This window comes from Prionailurus bengalensis, chromosome F2 (genome assembly GCF_016509475.1).
Source record: "Prionailurus bengalensis isolate Pbe53 chromosome F2, Fcat_Pben_1.1_paternal_pri, whole genome shotgun sequence".
In the NCBI taxonomy this organism is placed as follows: domain Eukaryota; kingdom Metazoa; phylum Chordata; class Mammalia; order Carnivora; family Felidae; genus Prionailurus; species Prionailurus bengalensis.
In genome coordinates, this window is record NC_057353.1 from 33,872,788 (window position 1) to 33,894,943 (window position 22,156).

General features: G+C 38.0%; 1 protein-coding gene across 1 annotated transcript; it reads right to left on the minus strand.

Annotated features, from left to right (window-relative positions):
* Nucleotides 1–2,088: 2,088 nt before the first annotated feature.
* Nucleotides 2,089–20,341, minus strand: PSKH2 (protein serine kinase H2). Its single transcript, XM_043602246.1, has 3 exons — nucleotides 20,157–20,341; nucleotides 15,173–15,839; nucleotides 2,089–2,426 (listed from the first exon to the last, which is right to left on the minus strand). Exons 1-3 carry the CDS (start codon nucleotides 20,339–20,341, stop codon nucleotides 2,121–2,123), a joined length of 1,158 nt encoding a protein of 385 aa, XP_043458181.1. The 3' UTR covers nucleotides 2,089–2,120.
* Nucleotides 20,342–22,156: the final 1,815 nt, after the last annotated feature.

Here is a 22,156-nt window from a genome sequence, read left to right on the forward strand (position 1 = left end):
TCGTGAGTTCAAGTCCTATGTTGGACTCCAACGTAGGCTGGACATGAAGCCTACTTAAAATTAAAAAATGATTCTGGAAGAAACCTGTGCTAACCAGACAGAGTTGACAGTAGAAGAATGAAGCAAGATGATCACACCCTGCTTTGTGAGCTCTGGTGGGTGATAAATGCTAACGCTAGAGGAAAATCACTACTGTCCGATTCTGCAAAACTCCCATATTCCAGTGAACAATGCCCAAATTAAACTGTGAGTCTCTTATGGGTAGAAAATGTATCTTTAGAGTCTTTTTAAAAAAATTTTTTATTGTCATGAAACCTATCTTCTAACAAAACTTAGGTGTGCAATACATCATCATTGACTCTGAGTACAAGGTTGTATGGCAGATCTTTAGAGCTTATTCAACGAGCTTGATGAAAACGTTATGCTTGTTAACTAGTAACTCCCCATTTCCTCTTCCCTCAGCCCCTGGCAACCACCATTCCACTCTTTGATTCTGAGTTTGACTATTTTAGATACCTCATGTTAAGTAGAATCACATGGTGTTTGTCTTTCTGTGACTGGCTTATTAACCTTAGCATAATACCCTCCAGTTGATCCATGCTGTCATATATGGAAAAATTTCCTTATTTTTTAAGGCTGAGTAGTATTCTGTCACATGTAGATGCCACATATTCTTGATTCATCTGTCAGTAGACAGTTATCATATTTGCACATATTGGCTTTTGTGAATAGTGCTGCCATAAACATAGCCTTGCTAATATCTCTTCCAAATCATGATTTAAATTCTTTTGGACAAATACTCAGAAGTGGGATTTCTAGATCATGTGGTATTCCTATTCTTAATTTTTTGTTTTTTTGAATATGCTACGTATTGTCTTCCACAGTGGCTGCACCATTTTGTACTCCCACTCACAGTGGACAAGTGTTCCGTTTTACCCATCTTCTCGCCAACATTTGTTGTCTTGTTTTTTTTGAAAGTAGCCACCCTGATACGTGCAAAAAAGAATCTCATTATGGTTTTGATTTGCATTTCCCTGATGTTTAGTGATGTTGAGCATCTTTTCCTGTACCTGTTGGCCATTTGATCTCTTCTTTGGAAAAATTTTTGTTCAAGTCCTTAGTACATTTTTTAAATTGGGTTATTAGGGGTTTTTTTTTTACTAATGAGTCTTAGGAGTTTTGTTTTATATTTTGAAGATTAACTTCTTATCAGATATGTGGTTTACAAATATTTTCTCCCATAGCATAGATTGCCTTTTCGTTCTGTTAATTGTTTCCTTTGCTGTGCAGAAGAATTCTAGTTTGAGATAAGTTTTCACTGTTTTGTTTTTGGTTTTGTGCCAACCAAGTTTCTTTATATGCCCCCAAATTAACAATTTCCATTAATATTTGCAGATTAATATGAACTTACCAGATGTTTGTAATTGTTTTGAGTTTTGCCTAATGGTTATTAACACCATACAATAGTCTTAAATATAAATCAGTAATTTCAGTATAAATATACTTATTCCCCATTTCTAACTATGCCTGCTATGTCTCTGATTCATCATTTCTTCACCTACATATCCCTTATTCCTATTATCTCACATTTTATTTAATCCATCGATGCTTGAGGGATTTTCTTCATCTATTTCTTTTTTTTTTAAGTTGTTATTTATTTATTTTGAAAGACAGAGAGAGAGCAAGGGAGAGTCAGAATGAGAGGGACAGAGAGAATCCCAAGTAGGCTCCATGCTGTCAGCACAGAGGCCTCAAATTTACAAACTGTGAGATCATGACTTGAGCCAAAATCAAGAGTCAGATGGTCAACCGATGAGCCACCTGGGCTTCCCTTCTTCATCTATTTCCAATTATATAAATACATTTAGTATTTATTATACTACTTATCTTTTACAGAAGTATATTTTGGGGAATAAATGTAGACAAAGAAAAAAATTACAGACCAAAAAATGTTTAAAGCGAAGGTCAACATTACCCAACAATAACCATTTGCTCCCATTCCTGTGGAGCATTTTTAGGTGCTTTAATCATGATGAAATGGTCCCTATTAACCTAATGCATTTAATGAAGTTAATAGATCTGCCTTAAAGTTGTTTAAAGTTGTTTTGAAAGTTATCTGCTTACAAAAATGCAGACAGTGGTGATTCTTCGACCTTTAAGTTTCTCATGCTCCACATCTGCTTTGATTTGTGATAAGACTGTGACTTAGAAGACTGTGCAGACTCAGGACTCTGAGAGTGGGGAGACGCCTTCCGCATGAGGTTCCTGGATATGACCCTCTGAAGATTCTTCATGGAACACCCTGCAGCCCTGGTGATCACCCAGGGGTGATCCAGGGCCTGCCCGGCTGACATGCGCTGACTAGCCTCCAAAATAAGTAGTTTGTCTATAAAGTCCTTCGCCAAGTGGGAAATATTTGGCCAAGGCTAGAAAGGAAAAAGAAATAAGATAGAATTAAATAAATAAAATAAAAACACACATAGAGAATAATCTTCTTAATGACATAAATCAACGCATATCAAATCCAAAAGACTTTTTCAAATAAGCAAATTAAATACTATATTGTTAAATATATAGTGAACCTGAAAATCCGCTTTTGAGAAAGGCAAAATAAAAAAAAAAATCTATTTGGCAAAAAGGAAAACACAAACACAAATTCTGTTCCAAAGTTTCTGTTCAGTGAACGAGAATTCCTTTCTAGAAATCTGTCCAGCGTGCTGCAATTAGCAATGTGAGTTTCCACATCACATTTATGTAAGCTGGACAAGGAAGAGCAGCTGTTGTACATGAAGTACACCAGTATCGGGTTAGTATTTACCACATTCTGGTCATCTTGTAGAGTCCCCATGACTCCAAGAATGAGCCAGAGTGGGAAGTGGGATGGATTGAGAAATCATCAACTTTTCTCTCCCTTTGAAAACTTATTCCAGACTTAGGATGCCTTCATCTCCACAGCCTCAAGAGAGAAGGAGAACAAAGAAGGCACTTCAGTGAAGACTCTGGCTGCACTGCATTTCTTCAACACACACAGGGCCCTCACTGTTCCAGTCAGCTGGCTCCAAGTGGGATCCAGCATGTAGCAGAGATATGGCAGGGTGCAGTATGTACAACCAGCTATTTGATGGTTCAGGGATTTATTCTGGCAAAATTACAGCTTTGGCACACACTTTAAATAGAATAGCAGCAATTCATAGTGACTTCTGTGAGGGTAAAGAGAGCTGTTGCTTTACATGTGTTTTCTGCATTACCTACCAATACATAGCATATATCTAGGAAAAAACTATAGTTTTGTATCCCTTGTCATCTACAAAGGAGAAACATTGAGAAAACTGCCAGTACATTTGCTGTATCTTTAGCAGCAATTTCTGATTGACATGTATTTTTAAAAAAATTGTATCTCCTGGGGCGCCTCGGTGGCTCACTGACTCTTAATCGCCTGACTCTTGACCTTGGCTCAGGTCATGATCTCACAGTTCCTGAAATCCAGCCCCGCACTGGGCTCTGCACTTACAGTGGGGAGCCTGCTTAGGATTCTCTCTCTTCCTCTGTCTCTCTGCTCCTCCCCAGCTTGCGCATGCACATGCGCACGAGCTCACTCTCACTCTCTTCTCTCTCTCTCTCTCTCTCTCTCTCTCAAAATAAATTAAAAAAAATTATCTCCCAAGAAAGATAAGGAAATCCTTATAACCTATTGTCTTTGTCCTCATGTAAGGAAAAATCAGAATCTAATCAGATATCACAGTCTCTAATCTCTTAACACTCTATTAACCTAGAATTTGAATCAAAAGAAACCAGTAGGGGAGCCTGAGTGGCTCAGTTGGTTAAGCGTCTGACTTCAGCTCAGGTCATGATCTCGCCATCAGTGAGTTTGGCCCCCGCGTCGGGCTCTGTGCTGACATCTCAGAGCCTGAAGCCTGCTTCAGATTCTGTATCTCCCTCTCTGCCTCTCTCCCACTTGCACTCTGTCTCTGAAAAATGAATAAACCTTAAAAAAAATTATAAAAAAAAAAGAAACCAGTAAAAAGGAATTGCTCTTTTTTTTCCTTCAGTTTACTTAGGTAAATGAGATGCAAGAGATATTTATGCCCAAAATAAAATGCATGAAATAAATGAATACATTTGCCAAATACTCAAACACAGGAAAAATAAAATGTAAACACTGCATGTCTAGACAAAGTACGTCAGGGGCTGACACTCATCCTCTGCTTTGGCTAGACATCTATTTGGCTCTGGATCCAGACACATTTATCTAGGCTCAAGGTTAAATCAGATGTCTCCAATGGAACATTATAAGACAAGCAACTGAATCTTTCTGGAAAATGTAAAATACGGGTAGTGAGATTTATGGAAAGCTCATTAAGATGACCTCAAATGAATATACACTTAAAATGCAGTTGCAGAAAATAAGGTAACATGGAAAAAAAGCTCTTCAGCCAAAGTGTGTTATTCAAACACGGGCTATAAACTACAGGACTCCTGAGCCATAAAGAACAACTGGAGAGTACCTAGGAGTGAATTATATATTACACATTAGAAAATGACAGGTATAGAAAAAATGTCAGAACTATTTTATTCTTATCTTTTTAATATAAAATTTATTGTTGTCTCTGTTGTATAAAGTATAAAATAAATACACACATATATGTATATATTCTATAAATGAGTGTGTATGCTCACATTTCTTTAACGAATAGTGTTATCTGACCAAAAATGATTTAGAGGGACACCTGACTGGCTCGGTCAGTAGAGCAAGCAACTCTTGATCTTCGAGCCCCACACTGGACATAGAGATGACTTTTTAAAAATAAAGATTTGGAGACCACACATCGAACCACATTCATATCCTGGACGAACTCTCAATGCCATCATTGGGTTCCTTCACCAGCCTGGACAGCCACTTTGCCATTTCCACTCTTTGCCTTGAAAATTCTTCTGTTCGGCTTTTCTCAGCAATCTCAAGGAGACACTGTCATCAGTCAGCCTGTTAACCTATCTCAATATGGAAAAAGCCTGGGATTGAGGTAAGTGAGTCTGGACTAGACAGGCTGTCTGGCCCTCTATAGCTCTAAACAAGGGATCTCAGTCTTCTCATCAAAAAAATGGGAATCATCATATCTCTTTCGTAAGAGTGCCATTCGAACCAAATTAGATCAAATATGTGAAAAATGGTTTTCAAAATATAAAATGTCATATATATTTGTTGTTCTTGTTCTTGTTCTTGTTACTATTAAACCACAATGTAACTCCTTCCTCAGTTCTTTTGTGGACACATCCACTGACTATATTCAGAGAACTGGAAGATGAAAATTATCTAAAACTTCTCATACCGGTTCCACTTACTATTATCATGATGAATGTGTGTCCTCAAAACACTGCTCTATGTTAAGAGGTAAGGAACCAAATACAAAGAAAGGTAGCAAGACATCCAGATGGTTAACAGACACATGAAAAGATGCTCAACATCACTCATCATCAGGGAAATGCAAATCAAAACTGTAATGAGATATCACTTCACACCTGTCAGAATGGCTAAAATGAACAACATAGGAAACAACAGATATTAGCAAGGATACAAAGAGGCACCCTCTTTCACTGTTGGTGGGAATGCAAACTGGTGCAGCCACTCTGGAAAACAGCATGGAGGTTCCCCAAAATGTTTAAAGTAGAACTACCCTCTGATCCAGCAATTGCACTACTAGGTACTTACCCAAAAGATACAAAATTACGGATCCAAAGGGATACATGCACCCTAATGTTTATAGCAGCATTATCAACAATAGCCAAATATGGAAACAGCCCAAATGTATATCGACTGATGAATGGATTAAGAAGTTGTGGTATATCTATACAATTGAATAAAGCTTAACCAAAAAAATAATGAAATCTTGCCATTTGCAATGACATGGATGGAGCTAGCGTGTATTATGCTAAGTGAAATAAGTCAAAGAAAGACAAATACCATATGATTTTACTCATATGTGGAATTTAAGAAATGAAACAGATGAACACAGGGAGGGAAAGAGAGAGGCAAACCATAAAACAGACTCTTAACTATAGAGAAACACTAAGGGTTGCTGGGAGTGGGAGGATGGGTTAAATAGGTGATGGGTATTAAGGAGGGCACTTGTTGGGATGAGCACTGGGTGTTGTATGTAGGCGATGAATCACTACATTCTACTCCTGAAACCAATATTACCCTATGTGTTAACTAACTAGAATTTAAATAAAAACTTGAAACTACAAAAAGAAAATGGTAGCACTTTGTTTTATCCCAAGGTCATTCAAATAATTTAGTTACAAATAAATTGTAAAATTTGTGAACAATTCAGTCTTTTTTTCCCCCTTTGTTCTTTCTTCCTTTCCTTATCTGGTTCTTTGCCTGTTTGTCCTCTTGAATAGAAATTGGCAGAACTGTGTAAATCAACACTAACAAAAAGAAGGTATAAAACCAAAATTTAATACTAACAATTGCACTACTTACTCACTTTGGAAGAATAAAGGGAATTTAGAGAGATGGTAGCTTATAATCTATTGATGTCTTGATTCTTTCACCTTTAAACAGAGAAGTAAGGAATGATTTTAGTTTTGTGCTTTCCAATTTCTTGATGAATAATTACTCCTAATGTGGTTCCTTTGCAGAAATGCCCATAGAGAATCACTAGTAAAAGTCATCATTAAGAAGCTAGACCCTACAAACATTCACACACACACAAACACACACATAATATATGCAGTTCCTAAAATTCTAGATTCAACATCTTAAATTTTAAGGATTGTAACTGATGCTAAAATTTGATAAATATAGAGCTTACTGAAACAGGGTAATAACTATTCACAAATTTAATTACAGAGTTTTTAGAAAACTATAAATATATATTTTTTAAGTATATAGATAAGTTGCCATTCAAATCTTTGAGCTAAGAGCACTCAACAGCAGCAGGTTTTAGAGGCACCTGGCTGGCTCAGTCAGAAGAACATGCAACTTTTCATCTCAGGGTTGTAAGTTCAAGTCCTACACTGGGTACAGAGATTACTAAAAAAAAAAATAAAAACTTAAAAAAAATTTAAATAGTTTTTATTGGAAACATCTACTTATGACAATTCTCTGACTAGCATTTCTCTTCCTTTGAACTTTAGTGTATGGCCTTGGTAGGATTTCATTTAAGCTCTGCAATTAAATTTTATGTAAATGTGTCCGAAAGTAGCAATGAACTCTCCATGACCTTATTAGTTGTAGACTGGTAAAATCACTCTTCCTCAGCTCAGCAAGCAGGAGATTTTGTACATCATCCTTATGCTATAAATATTTAAAATTAAAACATTTTTCCTCTCAATCTACAAAGCAGACTTTAAATTGTGTTTTATCTTTGCCAAAACTAAAACTGCTCAGAGACAAAGCTAATTATGTCAGAATGCTTTAGCTATTTGTAAACCCTGGAAAAAGTCAAAAGATATACCCAAGTTTATTACAGGAAGCATCTAATAAAAAATAAAAGTGGAGAAAGAGCCAATCAATCTTACACCAGGCTCATAAAGTGAATATTTTTATGAGTTAAGGGGTTCTTGACATGAGACAAGTCATGCTTCTGGTTCTTCTTATAAGGAAAACACTGAAATTTAAAGAGGATTGAATAGAGCCTAATTTGTTTGAGCACTTATCACATTTCAAAGCACTCAAGGACATAAGAGTGACAAAAAATTGAGTTGGCCTTTGAACTCCGAGTCAATGGTTGACTTATTCTTCCACATATAATATATATTTAGAACTAGTTCCTATTGTAAACCTCATAAACCAGAACATAAACAATATAACTATAACATTAAAACCAAGTATTTCTAAGTTTCAGAAGCTTTATGTAAATAGTTATTTTCTCCTCAACTCAATGAATTCCGCTGATGATATCAAGGTCAAGAAGTGCAACATAATCAAAGAAACAGATAACTACTTTCCATTCTAATCACTATCCCTTATACCAAAGGTAACAACTACACAGTCAAAAAGGTAATGCACATGGTTTTGATTCCAAGAAACACTCACTATGATTGAATTTCTTTTTTTAATGTTTATTTATTTTTGAGAGAGAGAGAGAGAGAGAGAAGGAGAGGGGGATAACAAGTGGGGGGAGGGACAGAGAGAGAGGGAGACACAAAATCTGAAGCAGTCTCCAAGCTCAGCTGTTAGCACAGAACCTGACATGGGGCTTGAATCCACGACCCCTGAGATCATGACCTGAGCCAAAGTCAGACGCCCAACCAACTGAGCCACCTAGGTATCCCTCACTGTGATTGAGTTTAAGGGAAGAATATATATACCTGTCCAATTTAAGTCAAAGAAGAGATGAAGAAAGTGATAGGTAGAAAATGAAGTACATTGTGATAGGTTTTACAACTATTGAAAGTATTTTCCATAAAACTACTTTTAAAGTAAAAATGTCATCTAAAAAGTTGAACACATTTTTGTGAACATAAGTTTTTAAGAACTAAACCACAGGAATGGGAACCAAATTACAGGAATTATGACCTAACTGAACTGTGGTTCATTTCATCATTGAAATTCTAGTCATGATGGGAAGAGAATGAAAAGGAATTAAAGAGCCAAATCTTTTGCTCTCCTTTCACTTTTTCCTACTTAATAACCTGCATGGAAAAGAAATATAGCAAAGAAAAAATAAGAGAAATAAATGGAGATGAGGATATAGAAAGAAAATTGGGGTCATGGCTGGTGACCAAAATCCATCAGATATGTTACCTCTCAGGGAGTGCATCAGTAAACTTTTTCCCTACCAGTATGGAAATCATAGGTGAATCTAAGTATATGGGACCATTTTTTATCACTATCCATGTGGGATTTTTTTTAACATGTTTTTAATACCAATGTCTATCTTTCTCAGATGGCTAACTAACATGGTTGTAAGACTCATTTTATTATCAACTTATTTAACACCAAAAAAGACTGCTGTGATATAGTTATAATATAATTACACAATAATATATGATTCCCAACTCATTGGCAAGAATGTGTAATTTACCATTAGCATTAAAATGTTAACACCACACTTTTCTCACTCTTCCACTTAAAAAATGAAATGGTGTACTTGGTAAGTACAGTGTGCACTGTAAGATATATATGTAACTAGTAGCTTATTTAAGCAAAATTCAAACTTGTAGTCCCTCTGTTTCCCATATTAATAGTAATAGTAACAGAAATAGCTAACACAAATATAGCACTATGTACTAATATGTTAAACTATTCCAAGCACTTGACATCTTTTAGCTCATCTGATCTTCACAACCACCTTGTTAGGTAAACAATCATTATTACTGTTTTTACAAATTAAGAAACTGAGATACAGAGAAATGAAGAAATATGGCCTAAGTTACATGCTTAGTAAATGGCAGAGCTGGGAGTAGAACCAGGCAGGATTGTTCTGGATTGTGTCCTTAACCACTACACTACACTGCTTTACAAAATACCCACATAAATATACATTCACCTGCACATAAATGCTCTAAAATTCTTATTTTTTACTATACAACATATTCCTTTCTATGTACGTTTGTATATGTTGTTCTGTCTACTTGGAACATACTAATCTCCCTTTCAGAAACTCCTACCCTTCCTCTAAGACACAGCACACATGTCCTCTCCTTTGTGAAATCTGACCCAAATATCCTTAGTAAGAGGCTGTCTTCCCTTCTTCCATGGACTCTGAGCCTTTGCTCCTACATGTATCAGAGCACTTAAATTTGAAGAGATACAAAAGAATACTTGGTCTCTCAGACAAGATCACCTGATTTCAAAGAGCAGGGTCACTGAGTATTTTCATATGGGTATTCCCGGAGCTGAGCATGATTCCCTGGCCCAAAGAAGGCCTGACAAGGAGGGTGGAGACCACACAAGGATGCTTTCCAACTATCTCTGGGAGAAATGGTGGGTGAGTCTTTTACTTACTATCTCCAGCATGAGCCCTGCCACCAAGCTGAAAGCCATCATGATGGTACTGGTAATAAAGTAGGTAAGTGAAGGCCTCCCTCACAAAATAGTTTTTTTGTTTTTTTTCTTTTTGACCTGTGCTGTGTTTTTCCAACCTGGTTGCTCCTTGAGCATTGCAGGAAGTGACTGGAAAAGAGAACTACCCCTACCCTGCAAAGCCCAGTGAGTAGAGTAAATGTACCCTTCCAAACCACACTAATGTTCCAAAATGAATCTAATGAATTCAGCAACTGAAGGTATTAGTTATCTAAAATCCACCTTGCTATAAATTAAAATTTGTATTTTATGTTCAATGCAGTTACAGTTGAGATGCATTTACTCATGTTGTTATAAATCAGAATCTCTTTATAATTTTTAAAAACGATTATTTTTTGTTAAATGTTTCTCTATACTTAACTCTTCATGATATTTTATTGGATATAAAGTGGAAAATATGGTAGAATCCCAGCCTTCAAAGAGCCAACAATATCTTGGAAAGATGACATATAAGTTAAATGTCAAAACAAAAGACATTTCTCATAATCCTAAACACTACTCAGAGAAGGGAAAGAGTAACACAGGTGGAATGGTCATCAAAGTTTCATGAAAAGGAATATATTTCACACCAAAATCAAGAAGAATTAAACATTAATATCAGAGCTAGTTTTTTGCTTATACATGGGTGGAGTCAGAGTATATATCTGCCAAATATCTAGCAAAATATTTGCTATATATATATGTACATATTTTTTAAGTTTTATTTTATTTTGAGAGGGGGAAGACAGAGGGAGAGAGAGAATCCTAAGCACTATCAGTCCAGAGACTGATGCAAGGCTTGAACCCAAGAACCGTGACATCATGACCTGAGCCAAAATCAAGAGTTGGACACTTAACTAACTGAGCCATGTAGGCAACCTTGCTATATATATATTAAACACATCACTCCTCTTCATTATAAGAGATACAGCACTTAAATCTTTAGAAGTTTTGTCCTATTTGTTGCACTTCTCCACCGGACTTCTAGAGAAAAGAAATGATTCACACTATGTGTCATACATGGAATTTTAGTTATAGACAAAGGGACTTTAAAAAACAACACACATTTATTACCTTACAGTTCTGCAGGTGAACATGGGTTTTACAAGCTAAAATGGTCAGCAAAGCTGCGTTCCTTCTAGAGGTTTCAGGAGAGAATTCTTTCCTTGCCTTTTTCGGTTTCCAGAGACTGTCCATATTCCTTGGTTCATGACCCCTTCCTCAATTTCCAAAGCACATCGCTCCAATCTATGTTCCTTTCATCAAATCTCTTCCATCTTTGACCATCCTGCCTTCCTACTGTAAGGACCCTGGTGATCACATTGGGTTCACCGAGATAATCCAGGATAATATCCCCATCTCAAGATCTTTAATTTAGTCACAGCTGCAAATTCTCTTTTGCCATGTAAGATAATACACTTGCAGATTCTGGATATTAGAATAGGGACACCTTTGGAGGGCTATAATTCTGTCTACCATACCTATTCCTCCAGAATCAATGGTCCCCCTGGTATTTAAATAAAATTGGTACATTTAGAAATTACTAGGCTTGTTGTAAGTGATAAGTATACAATGATATGATGACAGAGAAAATGTGATGATATGCCTTTCTACGTCTATCAACATGTGTTTCCTAGATGTCATGGACTGAATGTTTGTGTTTCTCCAAAATTCATGTGTTGAAGCCCTAGCCTCTTGTATCACTGTATTTAGAGACGAGGTCTCCAAGGAAGTAATTAAATGAGGTCATAAGGGTGGGGCCCTGATCTGATAGGATTAGTGGCCTTTTAAGAAGAGACACCACAGAGTTGCCCCCCCTCCCTCTCCCTATCCCCATCTCTCTCTCTCCACACACACAAAGAAGAGGTCATGTGAGTACACCATGAGATGGCAGCTGCCTACAAGCCAAGAGAAGAGGCTTCATAATGAAACCTACCTTGTTGGAATCTTGGTCTTGAACTTCTCAGCTCCTAGAGCTGTGAGAAATAAGTTTCTATTGTTTAAGCCATCCAGTCTGTGGTATTTTGTTATAGCAGATTGAGATGACTAAGACAGTTGGTAATATTGTAAGAAAATGTTAATATGATGGACATGGGTGCCTCACAAACACGGAAAAGAAAACCAAGGGAATATAAATCCAGTAACATTTTGCAAGCAGCCACAATCTTACTCTGTGTTATATGTTATCTGGGGCTACCAACAGGTATTTCCTCAAGAAATAGAGCGTGCACCATGGAGATAATGTCAGTGCTCCAAACGGAGCTTGAGCCCCTCTTTTCTGTGTGTACCCACACTCCCTTCCTTTGGAGTGCTTTGCTTCTTTTGTTTTTAATGTTTACTTATTTTTGAGAAAAAGAAAGAGTGTGAGTGGGGGAAGGGCAGAGAGAGATGGAGTCACAGAATCTGAAGCAGGCTCCAGGCTCTGAGCTGTCAGCACAGAGCCCAACGAGGGACCTGAACTCACAAATGGTGAGATTGTGACCTGAGCCAAAGTCGGATGCTTAACCGACTGAGCCACCCAAGTACCCCTGGAGTGCTTTGCTTCTAAAACCCAATACCTTGCTTTTTTCAGTGACCACCCTGGGGCACTTGGAGCTACTTGCTTCTGATCCCCAGAGAATATAAAAATTTACCACCAGCTCCCCACCACCATCACCCCCATTGACTAGCAGAGAGGGGTAGATGTGAAAGCCCAGCTCTCCTACTTCAGGTTGAAAGAATGCTGAAGAATTCTTCCCTGCAAAATGAGGCTGACCTTTATGGCCTTGGCCTCTTCACCTTCCTTGTCCTGATTTCCAGACTCCCTTACCTATCTCCTGGGAGTCTACCCTTAATAAGTCACTTGAACCTGAATCTTCTTCTCGGGTTTCTTGGCCTTTAGGGGAACCCAACCCTAGAAACCCTCTGAATTAAACCTGATAAAAGGACTTCTTAAAGAATATTTGCTTATTATTCTCACACATTAAAAAAGCAATGGTGATATCTAGTCCGAACATGGCTTAATAAACCACACTCCCAATAGTCATACTGTGTGCAGTCTCCCTCCACATTGAATCTGGGTTAGCCTAAGGCCCACAGAACTCACAATAGAATGAGGCAGAAGTAATGCAGTGTCATTTCCAAGCTCAGCCTTCAAGAGGACTGGCAATTTCCACTGTCCCCCTCTTGAATACTCCTTTTTGGAAAGCCTAAACTAACCTGTAAAAAGTCTGACTATTCTGCCGGAGAGACTCCATGGAGAAGCCCCCAAGAAGAGAAGGCCCTATGAAGCATAGAGAGTGGAAGGGGGAATAAGGGTTCCAGTGACCTAGATGACCCCAGATTTCCAGCCATCCCCATCAAGATGTCAGACATTAGAAAAACCATCATAGATATAACATCGCAGTCAGGCCACGATGACGGCAACTCCACCCAACAGTACATAGAACAGAAGAGTCACGGAGCCATAGCCAAAACAGAAAGACATATCCTTTATAAACAAAAGAACAACAGAAACACAAAGATATTCAAATTATAAAGAAAAAAACCAAAATGATCCATAATCCCCAAACCAGGAAATGAGCTCTGTTAACATTTTACTGTATTTCTTTTAAGCCTTTTTCCTATGCATACATTTTCCCACATGATTGTGATTATACTCTATACATAGTTTGTATTTTGCATTTTTATTTTCACTTGGTAGTATACTGTGCACATTTTTCAAATATCTGTACAATTTTTAAGCATACACAATTTAGAAACTATCATACTGTATCATATGGATGTCTCATAATATGCAAACATTCTTTTAGGGTTTTTTTTTCCAATTATCCACTTTTGTAACTATAGCTCCGATGACCATCTTTATACTGAAACCTTTGCTGCATCCGGGATTATTTCCTTAGATTGTTAGAAGTGGAATTACCAGATCAAAATATATAAGCTTTTAAAAGTTCCAGATGCATATTTTCAATCTACTTTCCAAGAAATCTGTAAAATTTTCCCTCCACCAGCAGCGATTGAGATGGTTGATCTCTTAATACTCTTAGCAATGAATCAAGTTGAAGGTTTTTTTTTTTTAATCTTTGATTGATTTAAAAAAATTTTTTTTAAAGACTTTGTTTTCATTTGCATTTTTGGGATATTAGTGAGGGTGCACATTTTTCAAACTTTTAATAATCAATGGTACTGAACTGTGTGTGAATTCCCCCCATCCTTTCCTACCTTTCTATGTAAGTCTTAGTTCTCAATTACCAATTTCGATGAGTTTTTTACAATGCATACATCTACAGTAAGATATTAAAGCTCCGTCAAAGTACAGAAAATATTATATTTAAATTTCTTCTTTAGCTTTTGATTTTGTGTAAGATGTTATACGTACAGATATTATACCTTAAGTAGATATAATCAAACTACCAATATTTTTCTTTATGAGACAAAGAACACTTTCATACTTAAAAAGATAATGTATTTGGTCACTTGCTGAACATGAAATGAATTTCTCTTTTTGTCAGGCATCCTACACACAAACATTGACAACTTTCCTTCTCTACTCAAAACAATAAGAAGTGAACACTTTCACGAACACTGGGAGCTCGAAGTTTAAACAATGGATAAATATTTTACATAAGCTGTAAGGCTAAACGTTTCACTGAGGAAACATTATATCACAAAAAAGGCTTGGATTATCTAGATTCAAGGCAGAGAATCTCTCACCAAACACCCAAGCATCATGCTGAGCTTCTGGTACACATTAGTCTACTCAGCTGATGGAAGAAAAACTACACACAAACTAACTTGTCTACTTAATTATTAATGTCATGTACTGACCACAGACAACTCAGTAATCGAGGCCCTTGCCACCTTCAGATCAATGGCTCTCATCCAGAGGTGGTTTTGCCCCAAAGGGGACATTTAACAATGTCTGGAGACAATTTTTGTTGTCACAATTTGGGGAAGGTGTTGAATCTAGTGTATTTACTAGATATTGTATCTACCAGTAGTGTATAGAGGGTGGAGTGAAGGCCAAGGATGTTTCTAAATATTCTGCAATGCACAAGAAAGCCCCACTCCCATCCCCTACGCTACCCCCCTGTAAAGAATCATCCAGCTCTAAATGTTAATAGTGCTGAGGTTGAGAAATTGCACTAAGCTGAATTAATAAGAATTAAAATTATTTCTTACCTCTCCCGTATAATTATATTTGCCTTTCAGAATCTTCCTGCAAAGTCTTGTATGGTTTTCATCATCGAAAGGCAGGACTCCACTAAGTAAAACATAGGTGATTACACCAAGAGCCCACATGTCCACGGCACTAGTATAAGGTTTCCTTAGCAAAATCTCGGGGGCTATGTACTCTGGGGTCCCACAGAGTGTCCTCATTGTCCAGTCTCCACTTTTGTTCCCAGAGTGTGCCAAACCAAAATCTGTGATTAAAATTTTCGACTCGGCACCTGGATGATAATATAAGAGATTTTCAGGCTTTAGGTCCCTGTGGGTTATTCGCAATGCATGCAGATACCGGATGCCATCTGCAACCATCTGGAGAATTCTGACAGCGTCCTGCTCTGTAAAGGATCCCTGAGTAATGAGTCGGTCAAAGAGCTCTCCTCCCGTAGCCAACTCCATCACCATGTAAACTCGATCCTGAGCCTCAAAGATCTCCACGAGCTGAACAATATAACGGTGGCTAACCCGCCTCAGGATGGTGAGCTCTGATTCACATGCTTCTCGGCCTTCTCTCACTCTGGTTTCCATCACTTTGATTGCAAAAGGTTTCTTGGTGGTCTTCTGCTCCACCCTGAGAACCTTGCTGAAATTGCCTGTCCCAATAAGAGCCTTGATGTCATATCTATTGGGAAGAAAAGCCAAATCTGTTATCCTCTGAATTGATGATTCTTAAAATTATTTAAGTTGGTGCTTTGTATCATCTTTTTATCTATCTTTATATCCCTCATCCAATTCCCTTGCTCATTACAGCTTAACTGTATTTATTACTTTTGAAGTCCTCTCCAGATTCTTCTTTGGAATGTAGGCAAGTGATATGAAAATAATTCGTTGGTGGAAAGAGAACTATTAAAACAACAGTCTTTATAACAACAGTTACCATTTATTATACATTTATTGTGTGCAAGAAAATTTATTTTAAAAAAATCTTCTCACAATACTCTTATTGACTAATATGATACTATCCCCCTTTCATAGGTAAGAAAATTAAGAATAAAAAAAGTTAAGTAATTTCCCAAGGCCACACAGATTGTAGCTGAAATGGATGGGAATTAAATCTAACCCCTTCAAATGTATTTCACCAAAATTTCATTGAAGAACTTTAGGATCACCTTCTACCATTTTCTTTCTCCCCCACAACCCTCGTTTTTATTATTCTGTAACAACCACCACCAAACCAAGTGGAGAAAATAAAAAAAGAAGCTTAGTCCTGTTTATAACTTCTCATAAGAAGGAGGAAATCATATCACAAGACAGGGTCTTCTTCAGGTTACTTGACTGTGAGCTCTCAGTCCGAGCGAGGCACATGCCCTATCTCGTCCACAGCAGAGCTTTAATAGATAACCACTGATTAGGTAAGTATGTCTGGTGGGGGTGGTGTTAGAACCACAGTTTCCTCCCACCTGACCCTCAGCTCTTGCAATTTCTGCACTGGAAACAGAATTTTAACATGGGATATATGTTAATGTGTAAAGTAATTATCTCTTGGAAAGGCCAGGAAGTCGGCTAGGATTTCAAAGGTTGGTGACCTTGAACTTGAATTATCTGTGTAAATGTCTATGTCCATCTAAGAGTTCTGTCAAATTTATAACTCTCATTTAAGAAATGTTGATGGGGTACCTGAGTGGCTCAGTTGGTTAAGTGTCTGACTTCAGCTCAGGTCATGATCTCATGGTCTGTGAGTTTGAGCCTTGCATCGGGCTCTGTGCTGACAGCGCAGAGCCTGGAGCCTGCTTTGGATTCTGTGTCTCCCTCTCTCTCTACTCCTCCCCTGCCTGTGCTCTGTCTCTCAAAAATAAAACATTAAAAAAAATTTTTAAAAAGAAAGAAATGTTGAGAAAGTGCTAAACTTAGAATTATGATTTTACATCTGGAAAGAATATTAGAGAATGATTTAATCCAACCCCTCATTTTACAAATGAGAAAATTGAAGATCAGGCTAGCCAACTGGTTGTTTAAGTTCTAGAGTGAGGATGAGAACCCAGGTCGTCTTACTTGAATCGTAATTTGGTGCTCTTCCACTTTATTAGAACTTCTCCCAGGAAAGGATGCCAGCAAATGGAAATATGCCCTGGGAGTATGCAGGGAAAAGGTAATTCTTTAAGTTGCATACTCAAACCAGAGATTCAAATGCAAATCTCAATCTGTGCTTTAAATAGCCTTATTTCTTTTTGCTGAGTTTATTCTTCCAGTAATTTTCCCCTCACCTATCTGTTCCTTATATTCCTGTGCTTACTGAATAAAAATGGCATCTGGCTGTACCAGCTTACTGAAAACAGCTTTGTTCTATGCAGTGCATTTAATTTTCTGGCCAATTACTTTATCAAAACAGATAGCAATTTACTCATCTTAAACGGATTCTGTCACCTCTTCTCTTTCCAACTTTGCTTTTATATTCACATGCACTTTCAGGTTGATTTTGAAGATAATCACAGGCATTTCAAATTCTATTGCTTTGCAAACCAACCAAGTTTTACATTTACCTCTAATGTGGATGAAAGCACTTTGCAGATACTAATTTATCACTAGGCCCTCAAAACTGCAGGCGAATTCATTTGCTCATGGAATTAATCATCAGCTATCAGACCAATTACCATCTCTGAGGAACTACACTCTTTTGCTTAAATAAAAGGAGCTTTATTCAATACTGTTAAGGGGCCTTCATCCCAAATATTTGAAAAACTGCTAGTAATTTGGCACTGAGGGAAACATAGGCTTTAAGCCAAAATGTAGAGTAGTGGAAATAAATGATTGCAGATTGAATAACCAATGTCCCATAACAAATTCCAGTAACTGCAGCCTTGCTTGTGAGCCCTTGATGGCATGGATGGTGACGATTTTTATGACTTGAGTGGCTAGATCTTATGCAGTGCCTGGCACAGAGGGAACAGCAATAAATGTTGAATGAAAGAATCGTTCACTAAATACCTATTATTTCCAAATTATTACATATACTTTGAAAACATTAACGATCAAATCAAGCATCGGAGAAAGCATTTATGAGCCCATTCCATCCCTTCCACTCCTCCACTCTTACCCATCACCCAACAAAACAGCCTCAAAGTTAATTTTGTAGGTGGTGCAATTGTACATTAGCCTAGAAATTATAGAAATTGAAATTATTCCTGTAACTTCAGCTGCTAGAACATGTATTTAAAAAATGACACATGGAAACAATAGTAATATCACAACCTATTTGATAGAAGTAATTGTAATGAACTCCCAAGAAGAAAGTGAATATCCTCAGATTTAAATTCTATCAGCTATATTCTGCAAGAGTTCTAAGTGGAATGACAAAGGAGAAGAAAGACAACTGTATTCTAGACTCAGTTCTGCCTCTAACTTCTACAAGTCAGTTAATCTTCTGGGGCTCAACTCTCCATCAGGTAAAGAAGAGCCTTGAGTTAGTCGCTAGAGCCCTTACAGCTACAGCCCTTAGAGTGTTGTGACCTTCCACCTCTATGACCCTTTCACACCTACAGGACTGGGGACTACCCTGCCGATGGAGGTTATGAGAGCGGAAAAGCCGCAATTCTCTGGCTACAGATGACCAGAGATACCATCTAGCCAATTTAGTCATGATAAGATCCCATGTCCATTCTGATTCAAGTTCAGTTGGATCAGCCAACTTTGTCTCTAAGCTTCGCAGCTACTGGACTCATCCACAAGGTACCTTTGTATTTGAAGTTGCCAAGTAGGCCAGGAAATGGCTCAGCATAGACTCTGTTCACAGCACTGTGATGAAGTAAGCACATAATTCTAGGGCCAGAAGTGTCCCTGAGAAGCCAATGGAGTCTGTGTCCCACTGTGTCCCACCAAGCCCTGCAGGAAGAGGATTTCACGATTTTCTTTCTCTGCATGTCCAACATGGTACTCACTGAGGAAGTTATTTTTCAGGCCAACCAACCCGCGATCCTTGCTCATTTCTTGCAGAGTCAGCTAGGTCCTATGTGTGCCTTATGAAGACAAGAGTAAGTACTGCACCAATACCTAAATAAAGATTTGTGCCCTGCACTGTGCAGCATAATTTCCATATATTATTTTAATTATCCTCACAACACTCCTATGGAGTAGATACTATTATTATTCCCACTTTACAGAGGCAAAAACTGAGGGAGGAGAAAGGCTAAGGAACATTCTCAATTAGACATGCAAGAAGAAACAGGAGTGGATCTCGAGTCTGGCTGATTCAAAGACTTGTTTCTATCCTGTGAATTATAGGGTAGAATGTGGTAAAGATCCTTTTTCAGAATGCGGTAAAGATCCTTCGCAAACCAGGCCTGTCTGGACCCTGCCTCAGCATATCTGTGGCAAGGCTCTCATGCATCAGCCCTATAGGGGTTGAGAGGCCTTCCGCTTTCCAGGGCTCAGAGGCCCGGGATCCCCTCCCTTTCCTCACTGCTGTTCCTCCTCCACTTTCAGTCTGGAATCTGCTCAGAGGTGTCAAAGAGAATTTGTCCCTGACTCTTATTAAAACCACTGAAGAAGCCTTTATTCCAGACTATTACAAATGAAGTCAAAACTATTGCAGTAGGAGAGAGAGACTGACTTTAACTCTGTTTAAACAAAAGGCAAGAGAGTTTCAGCACTGAGAGAGCTAGTAGAGAGATAGTAGGGCACATTAGCTTGGTGGGGAAGGTGGTCAACATGAGTAGGCCATCCGTGCTAATTGGGGCTCAGGCAAGTTAGGCTCCCCCTTCCCACAAAGACTGGGAGAAAGTGGCCCCATGATTACATTTCAAAGGGAATGACATTCCTTGAGAAAGACATTCCTGGTTGTGGAAGACTTACATCTCAAAGGGGCAGAGAAAGAATTTAGTGACATCAGGGGCCTAGCAGCAGAAAGCAGCTGGTCTAAAGCCATCTTGATCCGTCTTTAATCTACCTTCCTCCACCCAGCTCCAGGCCAGCCCCTTTGCCAGTGCTTAACCTGCCGCTTTACCTGGCAAGGACACGCGGATCGAACCTGGCGCGGAATCGGGCCACCTGCATCCTGCGAGCCGCCTCGGACGCCGCCTCGGGCCCGGGTCCTACGCCTCTGGAGTTAGCGCAGCCTTGGCCCTCCTGCTTGACCCGGGGCAGCAGGGGCGGCCCCGGGACCACCTTCGTGCTGACGCCGCAACCCATGCCCACCGCACTCCCGAGAGGGGCCTGGAGCACAAGGCGCCACCGCGCGTTTATCCGCAGACCAGCAGAGCAGCGGCGGGACAGAGCGACCCGCCCCCAGAGCCGACCTGTGAAGAAACCCCACTGTGGGTCTTTGTTGGGAAAATTACTTTCAGAAGGTCCCGCTGCCATTAGGTCGCCTTCATCGTCACTGACCACCTATCTGTGCGTGGAGTTTGAGGTGGTAAAAGCAAAGTGGACGGACGAAAAGGCAGGAGCCTTAATTCTCTGGGCCTCAGTTTTCTCATCTGTAAAGTGAAGATGTGAACATAAAAAATTATATAAATCTATGAAACATATAATCTTTGTAAAGGACTTTGTCTCCAAGACTGAGCTCATATCCAGATGACATGAACATTAAATATATATACTTTGTGTATGTACTTTAAACTGTAAGAGCTTATAATATTTAAAGTATATAATAGTACTGTACTTTATGCATTAAATAAACACACTAGTCTGTTTCTGGTACACCACTAACTCTCCTACAGCTGGAAAAGCCTCCCCTCTGGATGATCCATCTGAAATAGAAAGACTGGGAGCAAAACCAGATATCTAGAATCCAGTCCAACTCACTGTGCAACTACAAGAATAAAATATATAAAAATAAGAAGATTATATAATCCCTCTATATATTATGTAGAGATTGTGTAATCTTAATGTATTAATTATATAATGTAACTATTATATTATTAATTATAATTATTATACAATATATAATCTTATATATGAATGCTATATATAATATACACATTATATATAGCATTATATATAATATATATAGCATTATATATAGCATTATATATTATATATAGCATTATATATAATATATATGCTATATTCACATATATATGAATATTATATATAATCTTATATATGAATGCTATATATAATATATACATTATATATAGCATTATATATATAATATATATAGCATTATATATTATATATAGCATTATATATAGCATTATATATATAACATGTATTATATATATGAATGCTATATATAATCATATATGAATGCTCTTTGCATTCATAATTATCCATATATGTATGAATATGGATATTTTATATATTTGACAAATATTTCTTTTGATAAATGATATTTTATGTATGGATTTGATATCAGTATATTGATTATATATAATTCACATTGCTAAATGTGGTAAGTGGTGGGTAAGTGGTGTGTGGGAAGTGAAATTCAGTCAAGACCAAGGAGTCAATATCAGGCACCTGTAGCAAGTTGTAGAACCAGAACTGGAGGCCTCGTCTCCAAACTTCCAGTCAGGTGCTTTTTCATTTGTGCCGTTGCCTTTATAATTTCATTTAATTTTTAGTTTGGTTTAACAGAATATCTGTGATGAGTCAATTAGTCATGGATTTGCCCAGAAGAACTGTATTTTGAAGGAAATTTTGAAATATGACTTGAGGGTAGTTGAGAGAAAAATGAACCTATCCTATGGAGAGAGCTTAGCTACCAAATAATGAACTTTTCTTGATAAAGAACCCTCAGAATTCTCCAAATCCTAGGAAACAAAGAGATGCAGCAGTGAAGGCATCAGGCAGTCAGTTATGAGGAATTCCTTCTGTGTGTCTGGGTGCTCCGGGCTGCACTAACTGCAGAAAGTTCTGGTGTCCCGGCCATGGCTGGCTGCACAGCAGGAAGAGCCTTTCCCTAAACCTGAACCACATTCCTTGAAAACTGGCTAATACAGTCACTGATTTGAAAGCCTTGAAAAACGAAACAGTAATGGAAACTACTGATTAGTTCCTTTT

Excerpts from the sequence above, each read along its gene's own strand:
- PSKH2 (XM_043602246.1), bottom strand. The coding sequence starts at position 20,341 with ATGGGTTGCGGCGTCAGCACGAAGGTGGTCCCGGGGCCGCCCCTGCTG. Across the intron at positions 15,840-20,156 it reads GATCCGCGTGTCCTTGCCAG|ATATGACATCAAGGCTCTTA; the intron begins GTAAAGCGGCAG and ends TCTTCCCAATAG. Across the intron at positions 2,427-15,172 it reads AATATAATTATACGGGAGAG|CCTTGGCCAAATATTTCCCA; the intron begins GTAAGAAATAAT and ends TTTCCTTTCTAG.